The sequence below is a fragment of the Pimephales promelas genome, chromosome 9 (assembly GCF_988280905.1).
Source record: "Pimephales promelas chromosome 9, fPimPro1.hap1.1, whole genome shotgun sequence".
NCBI lineage: Eukaryota > Metazoa > Chordata > Actinopteri > Cypriniformes > Leuciscidae > Pimephales > Pimephales promelas.
In genome coordinates, this window is record NC_142777.1 from 3,805,743 (window position 1) to 3,819,284 (window position 13,542).

General features: G+C 40.5%; 1 protein-coding gene across 1 annotated transcript; it reads left to right on the forward strand.

Moving 5' to 3' along the window:
* The first annotated feature begins 224 nt into the window (after nt 1-224).
* Nucleotides 225-13,227, forward strand: magt1 (magnesium transporter 1). Its single transcript, XM_039694204.2, has 10 exons — nt 225-385; nt 1,496-1,665; nt 2,937-3,054; nt 5,165-5,305; nt 5,380-5,520; nt 8,186-8,275; nt 8,669-8,732; nt 9,624-9,698; nt 9,773-9,863; nt 12,682-13,227. The coding sequence occupies exons 1-10, from the start codon at nt 305-307 to the stop codon at nt 12,695-12,697; spliced, it is 987 nt and encodes a 328-aa protein (XP_039550138.1). The 5' UTR covers nt 225-304; the 3' UTR covers nt 12,698-13,227.
* The last annotated feature ends 315 nt before the right edge of the window (nt 13,228-13,542 follow it).

The following is a 13,542-nucleotide window of genomic DNA, read 5'->3' on the forward strand; positions in this document are numbered from 1 at the left end:
ATTTCTTTATTTGCTTCAGCATAAATACATTTTCATTCTATGTTGTATATTTCTGGACTACATGTTCTGAGTCAGCAGGCCAGTATCCCTTTGTTGACTTTGACTTTATAATCTTACTTCTAGCCACTGCTGCGGTAGCTTGAGGCTTTTATTTTGAAAATTCTGCCGCATTGTCTGCCGCTTTAGTTTTGTAGCTTGAGACTTTTATTTTGAAACGCTTCCTTTTCCGCTGAGCTCAGCCAATAGGAAGCGGACAGGAGTTTCTTCCCGCAGAACGGTCGTGGCCGCAGTGGCAGCTTTAGAAATGTTTTATAAACTTTTGATAGTTGTTTTCCTCGCCGTTTGTTTACACGGCACGCCATCAGATGGGCAGAAAAAGAAGGAGGTCAGTGGATTATAATGGCTTGTGATTAAGTGGTTTTTAACCCCTCGTATATGCACTGAGCTGACATGTTTCTCAAAGGCTCTGACAGATTCTCTCTGTATCAGCAGCTCAATAAATGGCACATTAATGTGTATTTCCGTGAAAACACTGTGATCGGTCGGTAAATCACCTCGAATGAATTATTGCTCTCGGTTTAATTCAAAATATTATGAGCTGACACACTTGGCCTGTATGCAAACTAAGCCAAGCTTCCTGGTGTTAATTTACTCTGCAGCCTATGACCTGACTGAATTAAGACAATGAACCTGTGCTGAGTGTGTCCTCTTGTGAATTATATATTAGTATGTATGATTATGGCTTACTGCGTATGGCTTATTAAAACCCCAAATTATGAAAAAGTTTTTATAGCTTTAAGCCATAATCATCTAAATTTTAACAAATATAGGCTTGAAATATCTCACTTAGCATGCAATGAGTCTGTATAATGTATTAGTTTCACCTTTTATGTTGAATTACTGAAATAAATGAACTTTTGCACAATTTTCTATTTTTTTGGTTTTCACCTATATGTACATAATCAAAGTGTTCATCATTATTTTTATATGTATCCATCATTTTTTAATTCCATTATATCATTTGCAGTGCAACATGGAACTGTAGTTTTCCCTAGAGATTGGACAGCCTCACATTAAACCAGATTGAATAACTTCTTTTGATTCATCAAATTCATTCATCTTTTTACTTCATCAAATACGTTCACTTCAATGTCACTAAATCATTCAGAAATGCCGATACTTGGGTAGAAACCTACACAAGAGCCTGATAAAAATGTTAATATTAAACAAAAACTTTTGACAGACTTAGAGGCTTTTGCATCTGAACTCTTCATATATATATATATATACACGTGTATGTATGTGTTTGACAAAGACTAAGAATAATAATAATATGTTTAATTTGTATTGCACTTTACACGTGAAGGACACATCTCAAAGTGCTACAGGTGCACAGGTAAAAACATAAAAACAGTCAAAGGCAGCAAGAAAGACAAATTATATTAAGAAAATGCAATAAAAAATACATGGGTCTTTAATTTGTCCGCCTCTGCAGACCCTGCTGTCGGAGAAGGTCAGTCAGATGATGGAGTGGACCAGTAAGCGTGCTGTGATCCGACTGAACGGAGAAAAGTTCAGGAGGCTGATCCGAGCTCCTCCACGCAACTACTCCGTCATCATCATGTTCACGGCACTGCAGCCTCAGAGACAGTGTGCCGTCTGCAAGTAAGTGTGTGTGTGTACTAAATATTGGACAAAATAAAATTTGAGAAACTGATTACAAAAGCAAAAATCTCACTATTAAAAGCCATGACCCAAGCGCACATTTATTATGATGTTCTCATAAATTTATGTAGCCTATATGACAGACTTGTTGCACTGAACTGTATTTTCCTTTATAATTTCAAGCAATTCAATTGGCTTTTATCGGCTTTAATATATCGGCCTCATGTTTTATTGGGAACATTTGAAAATTAACGTTTATCGGCCGATACTGATATGTTGGGTCCTTAACGGGGTTGTTGGAAAGGTCTAAGACTTCTAAATAGATATTCTACCCCTGTTTTGTGTTACAAATTATGTAGGAAGAGTAAATAATGAATTTGTGACAAGAGTGCACCTCAAAAAAATCCGCATCATAACAAAAGGTCTGACCTTAGTCACAAAAAATCGATGCGCCCACTTTTAATCATTGAAACTTCTGTTTTTATGCTAAAAGTTCATAATAAAACATATAGTATTTTGCAATAAAAAATAAAAATTATAGTACAGTATAATATTATCCTCTAAAAATTATAATATGCATATATATTATCCTAAAATATACTATAATTTTTGTATCGTCTTTTTTATTATCACATATTTTAGTAGTTATCATAAATTTGGTATCATTTGAAAGCTTATAAACTCAGAATTCATCGTGTGAAAACTGTTTTATAATTGAACATTGCGTTACCATAGAAACGGTACTTATTTTATCAGGCTCCTCCCCTTTTGGGCATCATTATATTCATAATTTATAATCAAAACCTTTTCTAATCTTGACAAAACACATATTGTCAGAAAGGTCTGAGTCTCAAAACAAAATTGATATTTGGACAGAAATGTATTAATTTGTAAAGGCAGAATTTATACGATTAAATTCAATGGAATTCAATGGCACTCGGTGGCTATTTTTGGTACTACGCCTAAACAAAATCTCATGGGAACTTCAATTTTTGTGATCTCAACTTCAAATTTGGAACATAACTTGGTTAATTAATATTACTCAGTACTTGAATGCAAGTCAAGTGGATGTGCACATGATGGCCATTTTAAGTGCACATGTGGTCATTTGAGACCGTGTCATGTGCAGACGAGTCGAGCGTTCGAAAACCAAAATTAGTCTTTATTTTTGTGTTTACATTTGTGTTTGCTGCACAAAAATGACATGCTGCACATTAAAACCCGTGAACTAAATCAACTGCATTAAACAAACTCGATATTTGTGTTTTCAGACAGGCGGACGAAGAGTACCAGATCCTGGCCAACTCTTGGCGTTATTCCAGTGCTTTTACTAACCGCATTTTCTTTGCGATGGTGGATTTTGATGAAGGATCAGATGTTTTCCAGATGGTAATTTATTTTTCCCTTTGTACTCCACCTCACACCTGACTCTTTTATGCCTGGTTCAGATTACACGATTTTGGCACGATCCGTTTGACGTAGGGTGTCGTGGGGATTCGTAAACGACAACGGGCGTCGGGACACAAGATTCGATCGCATCATCTCGTATAGTGTGTCATAGTGGCCGTCAACCTACGTTGCGTCTGCGATGCATCACGACATCACGACAAATAGACTAGTATGTTTAATTTGTTTAACGGTCGTCCACAACGGTTCCGTCACATGTATGAGGTTGACCAATAGGAGCACAGAAGCTTTTCGAAACTAAAAAAAAATGGCGAAACGAAAAATGGCGAAACGAAATGGCGAAAAATGGCGAAACGAAAGAGAGACGATGGTGCTAACGTTAAAACTAAAAGTAAAAATATATAAGAAAACAATATTTTACCTCAAGTTCTCTTTGGAGGATTGACAGCCCATACTGTCCTCTTCCAGCAATCCAGGAATGTGTCCATTGTCAGGTTTTCTTTCTTTTTTTACTTTTTTCTGATACAAAACTCACCGCTTCATCCATTGTTTGTTAACGTTCGTTTCCGGAAGTCACTCGCTACTAGTTTCGCCTTCTCGATGACATCACGCACGCCATTTAAGACAGCATGCGATGACTGGTCAGGAAGCAACTTGCAGTCTGACACGTGTCTTGTCCACGACACGACAAGATTTTAGGAGTCAAAATCGCATAATCTGACACAGTGACTATCGTAACAGACAAAAAAAAATTGTGTAATCTGAACCAGGCATAAAGTGAACATGAAGTGGCATTTTCAATATTTGATATAAGTAAAAAAAGGAAGTCTCTGGCTGGACTTTATATGTTGGAAAGTGATTGGATGTGCATATACTCAGCTGAATAGAGTCAGACCTAAGTGTGATGACTATCGCTTCAATACGCCCGTTGGTTAACATTAAAATTAGTCGCGAGGACGAGTTGATGATGTCAATGTAAAAGTAAAGTTGTTTTAGAGAAGATACTACATCAATGAGACCGGTAATGTGTAATAATATTAATTATGAATCATGTTGACATTTAAGTACTTGTGCACAATCAGTTATTGTGTGTTTTTAGTAATTGTTGGTTTGGTATGTTTGAGTTGCTGAATAGCCTAGGCTAATGAGAAAGTTAAAGGAGTAGTTCACTTTAAAAAAAAAAACTTTTGCTGATAATTTCCTCACCCCCTTGTCATCCAAGATGTCCATGTCTTTCTTTCTTCAGTCGAAAAGAAATTAAGGTTTTTGATGAAAACATTCCAGGATTTTCTCCATATAATGGACTTCAATGGGGTCCAAACGGTTCAAGGTCCAAAAGAAAGTTTCAGTGCAAACTGTTCAAAGGGCTTTAAACGATTCCAGATGATGAATAAGGGTCTTATCAAGCGAAACGATCGCTCATTTAATAAATAAATAACAAAGTTTAAGTTTTATAAGCTCAAATGCTCGCCTTGCTCTTTTCTGTGATGTGCGTTCTTGACTCTCCTGTTCAAAGTCGTTTATGAAATTGAACGAATCTTTTTTTCGTGTCATTTGGTTCATTCAACTAACTAAATGAACGAATTGACTCGGGAAAAGATTCGTTCAATTTGATAAACGAGTTTCGCAGAACAGAGCAAGGCGAGCATTTGAGCTTATAAAACTTAAACTTAGTTATTTATTTTTTAAATGAGCGTTCGTTTCGCTTGATAAAACCCTTATTCATCATCTGGAATCGTTTAAAGCCCTTTGAACAGTTTGTACTGAAACTCTCATTTGGACCTTGATCCGTTTGGTTTATATCACCATTATAAATTGTTTTGCAACCATGTTGTTAAATTTTCCAAATATATTGTATGTTTTTATGTCAGTATCAGTATTTGTTTTCTACCATTCAACTTTTGCTGTGTAATTGTAACAATAAGCACTCAAACACACCAAACCAACAATTACTAAAAAGTAAAACACGCACAAAAAGTGATTTTGAACGGATAATATATGAATAACAGACACACAGACAGTCGTTCCTGTAAATTATAGATAGATGAACGTTCTTATAAGGGTGGAGTCACTCTGTTTATGTCCTCTTCAGCTCAACATGAACTCGGCTCCGACATTCATCAACTTCCCGGCCAAAGGCAAACCCAAGCGTGCGGACACGTACGAGCTGCAGGTGCGAGGCTTCGCCGCGGAGCAACTGGCCCGATGGGTGGCGGACCGCACTGACGTCCACGTGAGACACACACACACACACACACGGCTTCAGAAGAGTCCCGTCAGTGTTTGACAGGCTGTCGTGTCCTCCAGATCCGGGTGATCAGGCCCCCGAGCTACGCCGGCCCGCTGATGCTGGGTTTGCTGCTGGCCTTCATCGGCAGTCTGGCTTACTTGCGCAGAAACAACCTGGAGTTCCTGTTCAACAAGAACGTCTGGGCTTTCTCCGCACTGGTGGGACCTTGACCTTTATTTTTCTTAACTCTCTTTCGGGGAGACCGAAAATTCAGGATGCACAAGCCAAAAATGAAATGAATGAATCTAACTTATTTGAGATTCCATCAAAACTGGAATAGCTAAAATCAAGGCTGCACAATATTGAAGAAAAATGCGATATGCGATACGATCATGCTTAAAGTGTGTAATTATTTTTCAAATACATTTCAAATTATGTAACCAACATTTATTTCACATTTTTTGCGTGACAAGAAAGCCTCCCTACAGCTTCTGACAGTGAACATCAGTGTTTTACTGTAGCATGAGAAGTGTCATTAACATCAGGGTTTCAGTTATCCTACATTGGGGTTACATAAAACACTGCTTAGCCTTTACTGTACGAATTAAATATATACTGATTCTTATTAAAGCTACAAAAGTTATTTAGCCAAGAGCAGTGAGTGATTTTCTCTGCCTTTAGTTCATGACCGCTGGATAAAGGATTAATAAAGGATTATTAGGAACACCTGTTCAAGTTCTCATTAATGCAATTATCTAATCAACCAATCACATGGCAGTTGCTTCAATCCATTTAGGGGTGTGGTCCTGGTCAAGACAATCTCCTGAACTCCAAACTGAATGTCAGAATGGGAAAGTAAGGTGATTTAAGCAATTTTGAGCGTTCAGACGGGCCGGTCTGAGTATTTCACAATCTGCTCAGTTACTGGGATTTTCACACACAACCATTTCTAGGGTTTACAAAGAATGGTGTGAAAAGGGAAAAACATCCAGTATGCGGCAGTCCTGTGGGCGAAAATGCCTTGTTGATGCTAGAGGTCAGAGGAGAATGGGCCGACTGATTCAAGCTGATAGGAGAGTAACTTTGACTGAAATAACCACTCGTTACAACCGAGGTATGCAGCAAAGCATTTGTGAAGCCACAACACACACAACCTTGAGGCGGATGGGCTACAACAGCAGAAGACCCCACCGGGTACCACTCATCTCCACTACAAATAGGAAAAAGAGGCGACAATTTGCAAGAGCTCACCAAAATTGGACAGTTGAAGACTGGAAAAATGTTGCCTGGTCTGATGAGTCTCGAGACGTTCAGATGGTAGAGTCAGAGTTTGGCGTAAACAGAATGAGAACATGGATCCATCATGCCTTGTTCCCACTGTGCAGGCTGGTGGTGGTGGTGTAATGGTGTGAGGGATGTTTTCTTGGCACACTTTAGTCCCCTTAGTGCCAATTGGGCATCGTTTAAATGCCACGGCTGACCTGAGCATTGTTTCTGACCATGTCCATCCCTTTATGGCCACCATGTCCCCATCCTCTGATGGCTACTTCCAACAGGATAATGCACCATGTCACAAAGCTGGAATCATTTCAAATTGGTTTCTTGAACATGACAACCGCTGCGTCCCAAATCGCATACTATCCGTCCTAAATAGTATTCGAAAATAGAATTAGTACGTCCCAAACCGTAGTATGTTGAAATGAGTGTTTCAAAGAGACCCGGATGGTCTACTTTTTCCGGTCAGAATCCGAAGTGTAGATCGATGCGCACTCTAACGGCTGATATTGCCCACAAACCATTGCTCGTCGGACGAGGATTCGGTTAGAACTACAAACACGAGTAAAAAGTTGTTAAAAAAAAACTACAGACACGGAGGACGCGCAAGTCCCGCGGTTATGTTGAGAGGTTTAGATAAAGAGGATTGAGTGATTTATTAACAATCTGACCTGACGAAAATGAATTAATTCAATGTTCTCCACATTATATTGCATCTGCAGCAGCACTGTGAACTTTTGTTAGGATACGTTTAGCCATTACTTTTTAAATGCATCATTATATTCAAATTGCAAAACACGAGGAAAGTATCCGCATTAAAGACCCACGATTGGCAGATGAACGTGCTCCGAAACGGTAGGAAATCAAATTAGATAGAATGGAGGATTTTAACTTTGACAAGATGATTGACAGGGCAGTTTACGGTGACAGGATGCACGCAGCACGCGACAGAGCCGTCCGTTAAAGATGACGTGATAGTATGTCCCAAAGCTTGCCTACTTCTGTGCTACACACTCAAAAGTATGTACTTTTTCTTCACAAAAAGGGTACATACTTTTAGGGCGTAGTATAAGTAAGCGAATTGGGACGCAGGGATCAAATTGAGTGTACTAAAATGGCCCCCACAGTCACCAGATCTCAACCCAATAGAGCATCTTTGGGATGTGGTGGAACGGGAGCTTCGTGCCCTGGATGTTCATCCCACAAATCTCCATCAACTGCAACATTTCTAGAGAATGCTTTCAGCACCTTGTTGAATCAATGCCACGTAGAATTAAGGCAGTTCTGAAGGTGAAAGGGGGGTCAAACACAGTATTAGTATGGTGTTCCTAATAATCCTTTAGGTGAGTGTATGTTGTGCAGCCCTAGCTAAAAACATTTAAATCGGACACAAGGCAGATTTTATATCACCTTTTGGATAACAAAGTAAGAGTAAGGCATGATTCTGTTTTTTATCTATTAGTGAAGAATATGGAAAAGTTTGAAGAAATTTGGAGTGTAGATACATTTTTGTAGAGTGTAGAGTTTTTGCAGACTATGGGATTAGTTTAATTTTAAGATGATACGTAAATGAAGTTGTAATACATTTCTCTCTCTCTCTCCATCTAGTGCTTTGTTTTGATCATGACATCGGGTCAAATGTGGAACCACATCCGAGGACCTCCATACGCTCACAAGAACCCCAACAATGGCCAAGTGGTTGGTTACACTCTATACCTCATGTTTGGTTTTATATTTTAAAGACGTCATGAAATGGCTTGACAATCCCAGCTTTCATGGCCGTGTTGGTGCGTGTCATATTGAAAGATTGTCACCTGTTTTAAATCATTCTAGAGAGCGTTTGATTGGACTTCAATTTTATCATCTTGTATAAAGCTAACATCCATAGACTAAAAGCCACAAATCCTCTTAATGTTCCTTGAGGGTCACTTATGATATTAATAAAGTTGTTGCACAAAAAAAATGGTTATAAACAGTTATGATTGATAACATCATCAGCCCCCTCAGGTCACAAACTATCTCGAAGTTCTCACATCTACAGGTTTTCATATCAGATGATAACCACAGTAATGTGTCTCTCTTTGATTTCAGAGTTACATCCACGGCAGCAGTCAGGCTCAGTTCGTGGCGGAGACTCACATCGTTCTCCTCTTCAGTATCCTTCACAGCCACTGCGCTCAGATCAGTCACACTGGGCCTGCGCAAACCCTCTTTTGGCATTTTAAAAACTGCTTTAAAGACACGCAGTGTAAAATTAGCGTTAAACATGCTAATGCTGATGTTATTCCATATGAATTTGTAGGAGTTTCCCTTTCAAATTTATTGGTGGAGAGAATTTAAATGAATCATGCAAGGTGATGTACTAATGTTTACACTCGTCAAGTTATTGGTGTTTGCGCCATTATTTACTGAAGTTACATGGTTAAAATCATAGTTGTTGATCGAAAACATGTTGTGTTTGGGGTTGCGCCACCAGATATACAGCAAAAGGTGTAGGTTTTTTATCGATTTTTTTTTATTTATTTATTTTATGACGTTGTGTATTTTCAAAATCTGCCAGCAGTTTTGCAAATCCCATTCCCTCCCTTTAACATACACTCTTAGAAGAAATGGTTCTATTTAGAACTAGAAATGGTTCCATCCCCCGCTTCATATATGGAACTCCAAAATGGTTCTATATATAATTTTTTTTTTTTTTTGGTAAAAGGTTCTATTGGCCAAGTATGGAACCCCAGGGTTCTATACACTCTTAAAAAAAGGGTTTCTCTGGGTTCTATATAGAACCCTGGGGTTCCATACTTGGCCAATTGAAGCTACTCACACGATTGTTATCAATGTTGAAAACAGTTGTGCTGTTTCATATTTTTTCGGGGATTCTTTGAGCATTTTTGTTTTTTAAAGAATCCTTCGTAGCATAAAAATAGTTTTTACTGTCGCTTGATTTAAGTAAAAGTATAATCACGACCAACCCCAAAAGTTTGAGCAGTCGTGTAGCTCTACACACAGATCTGATTGGCTGTGGCTTTATTCCTGAACGCCGATGCAGACGCTGCGGTGACTCTGGGAATGGTTCTGCTTCATGAGGCTGCGACCTCTGACCTGGACGTCGGCAAGAGGAAAAGTATGTTGTCAATCAAGCAGTTCTGCATAGACTGCGGTGAGAAGCGGTTTAACGTGTGTCCTGTTTCTCTGCAGTCATGTGTATGGCAGGGATCGGGCTGGTGGTGCTGTTCTTCAGTTGGCTCCTGTCCATCTTCAGGGCCAAATATCACGGATATCCTTACAGGTGAGACCAATAATCTCACGGAAATAGCAATGCCAAGAGAGTCTGGGAGCACTAATGAAAATGCTTCTGTTGTTTAGAATGTAATAACTTGAGTATAATGTTTAATTGAGAAATGTCCATGAGTTTGATGGTGTCTCAGTATTTGCTCTATACCTGATGATTGTGATTTGAGATGTTCTTACGAGCATCTCGACCTCAGTGGAAGAGACGATCTGATGAGTGTCACGTGATCAATGTCTCTAGTTCACTGAGATTTCATTGGTGACCCAGAAATGGTGAAGAATCCTAAAATCATGAAAATTACAGCTTGTACTTCCGCATACTTGTATCCCCGCCCACAGACCGTCGGATCGGAAGAGGGTTATTAACAGAACGGTTATTGCAAATTATGGAAAAAATGGATGTCTATGATTACCGCCTTCTCCCCGGTGTGCTACAGCGTTTTGCTTGGGTGAATTTGACAGAACGGCAGTTTCTTTCCATTTTTTCCGTTTGTTTATGCTCATCCAGTTTGAAATGTTAATGACAAACTCAGACGATTGTCTGTCGCTACGTTCTCTCCGTATTTACAATTCTTTGCATCCTTTAGCCACTGCAGTACAATGCTAACTGGCTTACTCTTTGAATTCTTGCACTGGGAATAATGCAAGACGAGATCATTGTCTAAAAGTTTGCTGAGAGTATTTCCTACTAAAGCAAGGCGGTAATTTCGCAGATTCGCCTATAGCTCGCCTACTATAACACTCCCTAAAATATGTACTCTTCTTGTGGAAAAAAAGACCAGTCAGTCATCTTGTCTCAGTTAAAATCCTCCACATTTCATACAAGTTATTTCACTACTGTATTGTAGAGAAAAGATTAGCAGTTGTGGGTCTGTCATGTGGAAGCTCTCCTCATGTGTTTGTACAATGATGCATTTAAAAGTTAATGGGCTTATAGAGCTTTACAAAAGTTCACAGTGTTGTTGCAGATTATATATAATGTCGATAACAATAAATTTGTAAAAAAAAAAGTCGAAACGTTTCGAGATTGGAGTCGAAACGTTTCGAGATTGGAGTCGAAACGATTCGAGATTGGAGTCGCAACGTTTCGAGATTGGAGTCGCAACGTTTCGAGATTGGAGTCGCAACGTTTCGAGATTGGAGTCGCAACGTTTCGAGATTGGAGTCGCAACGTTTCGAGATTGGAGTCGCAACGTTTCGAGATTGGAGTCGAAACGATTCGAGATTGGAGTCGAAACGATTCGAGGTTGGAGTCGAAACGATTCGAGATTGGAGTCGCAACGTTTCGAGATTGGAGTCGCAACGTTTCGAGATTGGAGTCGCAACGTTTCGAGATTGGAGTCGCAACGTTTCGAGGTTGGAGTCGCAACGTTTCGAGGTTGGAGTCGCAACGTTTCGAGGTTGGAGTCGCAACGTTTCGAGGTTGGAGTCGCAACGTTTCGAGGTTGGAGTCGCAACGTTTCGAGGTTGGAGTCGCAACGTTTCGAGGTTGGAGTCGCAACGTTTCGAGGTTGGAGTCGCAACGTTTCGAGGTTGGAGTCGCAACGTTTCGAGGTTGGAGTCGCAACGTTTCGAGGTTGGAGTCGCAACGTTTCGAGGTTGGAGTCGCAACGTTTCGAGGTTGGAGTCGCAACGTTTCGAGGTTGGAGTCGCAACGTTTCGAGGTTGGAGTCGCAACGTTTCGAGGTTGGAGTCGCAACGTTTCGAGGTTGGAGTCGCAACGTTTCGAGGTTGGAGTCGCAACGTTTCGAGGTTGGAGTCGCAACGTTTCGAGGTTGGAGTCGCAACGTTTCGAGGTTGGAGTCGCAACGTTTCGAGGTTGGAGTCGCAACGTTTCGAGGTTGGAGTCGCAACGTTTCGAGGTTGGAGTCGCAACGTTTCGAGGTTGGAGTCGCAACGTTTCGAGGTTGGAGTCGCAACGTTTCGAGGTTGGAGTCGAAACGATTCGAGGTTGGAGTCGCAACGATTCGAGATTGGAGTCGCAACGTTTCGAGATTGGAGTCGCAACGTTTCGAGGTTGGAGTCGCAACGTTTCGAGATTGGAGTCGCAACGTTTCGAGATTGGAGTCGAAACGAGTCGAGGTTGGAGTCGCAACGTCTCGAGGTTGGAGTCGCAACGTCTCGAGGTTGGAGTCGCAACGTCTCGAGGTTGGAGTCGCAACGTCTCGAGGTTGGAGTCGCAACGTCTCGAGGTTGGAGTCGCAACGTCTCGAGGTTGGAGTCGCAACGTCTCGAGGTTGGAGTCGCAACGTCTCGAGGTTGGAGTCGCAACGTCTCGAGGTTGGAGTCGCAACGTGTCGAGGTTGGAGTCGCAACGTCTCGAGGTTGGAGTCGCAACGTCTCGAGGTTGGAGTCGCAACGTCTCGAGGTTGGAGTCGCAACGTTTCGAGATTGGAGTCGCAACGATTCGCGATTGGAGTCGATTAAGGTCACCTAGAGTCTTATTTTGGCTTATTTTAGAATGCCCTAAATTACAGTTTTTCCCATTCATTTCTATGGGTGCCCATTTTTGACCCAAATACAAGATTAAGGAGTTTTTTTTTCACCCACATTGTAGAAATGAGTCAAAAAAAAGTGTGTGTTCAGGAGGCAATCTTAGGAAAAGTTGCCAAGGCTTGTACCGCTCAGATCAAGGGAAGTATTTCTTAAAAATAAATCAAAACTATTTTGCCCACATTTGTCCAGAATACGGTTTTCGGGTTAAATCTTACCGAGCCCAAACTTTTGAACTGTAGTGTTTATAATAAGAATTGTAATTCAGAAATGCATTCGACTTAATTTCCTTTCTAACGTAAATGCCTTTTGTTTCCGTGCAGCTTCCTGTTCGGCTGAATGAGGAGCGGTGGAGGAGCGTGGGAAATATTAATGCGCAAAGTGCCTTAATGTTTAAGATGAGTGATTGATCTGGTAAAGTTCTGCTTGACCCTGTATGTGCCTTCTTGCTTTTTTTATATATATTAACGAATACATTTTAAAGTTTTTAATGACAGTTTGTTCACTTCATTGGATGTCTCTCCCTGATTGGTCTAGTCTAGGGTAACATGGTGTGTGTGTGAACGCGGAGGTTAAACTCGCTTGCGAATGAGGTTTTGTTGCTAATCAAATGTACAGTTTTATATTGAATTTGGTTGGGTCGAAATGCGTAGATTTGAAAGTCGCACAATGGCAAGCAAGGTGTTTTCAATTCTACCTCATACTTGTGCATATCAAGTGTCCAAAGTCGAATCCGCGTGATTCAGAGGCTTCTGAGGGAGTGTGAGATGAGGAAACCTCAGGGTGAATGAGTGTCTTAAATGCGGAGAGTGTTTGCTCTTGTCTTGCCTCAGGTGATGATTTCTGCCATTAAAAGTGCCTTGATTGCTCGTTGCGTTGTTTTTCTTTTGATTGGTCACTCTTCCAGTTGTACATCTATGCTGACAGTTTTCGCAGTCACGCCGCCTTCACACTGGCAGTTGAAATCAGCTCCGTAATACGCAATACGTTCCCAACGGACGTCGTACTACACAGTGAAAAGCGTCGGACGCGGGTAGAACAAAAATGGCGGAGAGATTAAAGTTTGATTCTGACAGTTCTGTATGATCTCTCTGATTAGGGTTATGCTGCGTGAGGAAAGTTGCTCAGGACGTTGACATGTCAGGTCGGCTAAAAAATGTGATATAGTGGTCAATAGTTCAATA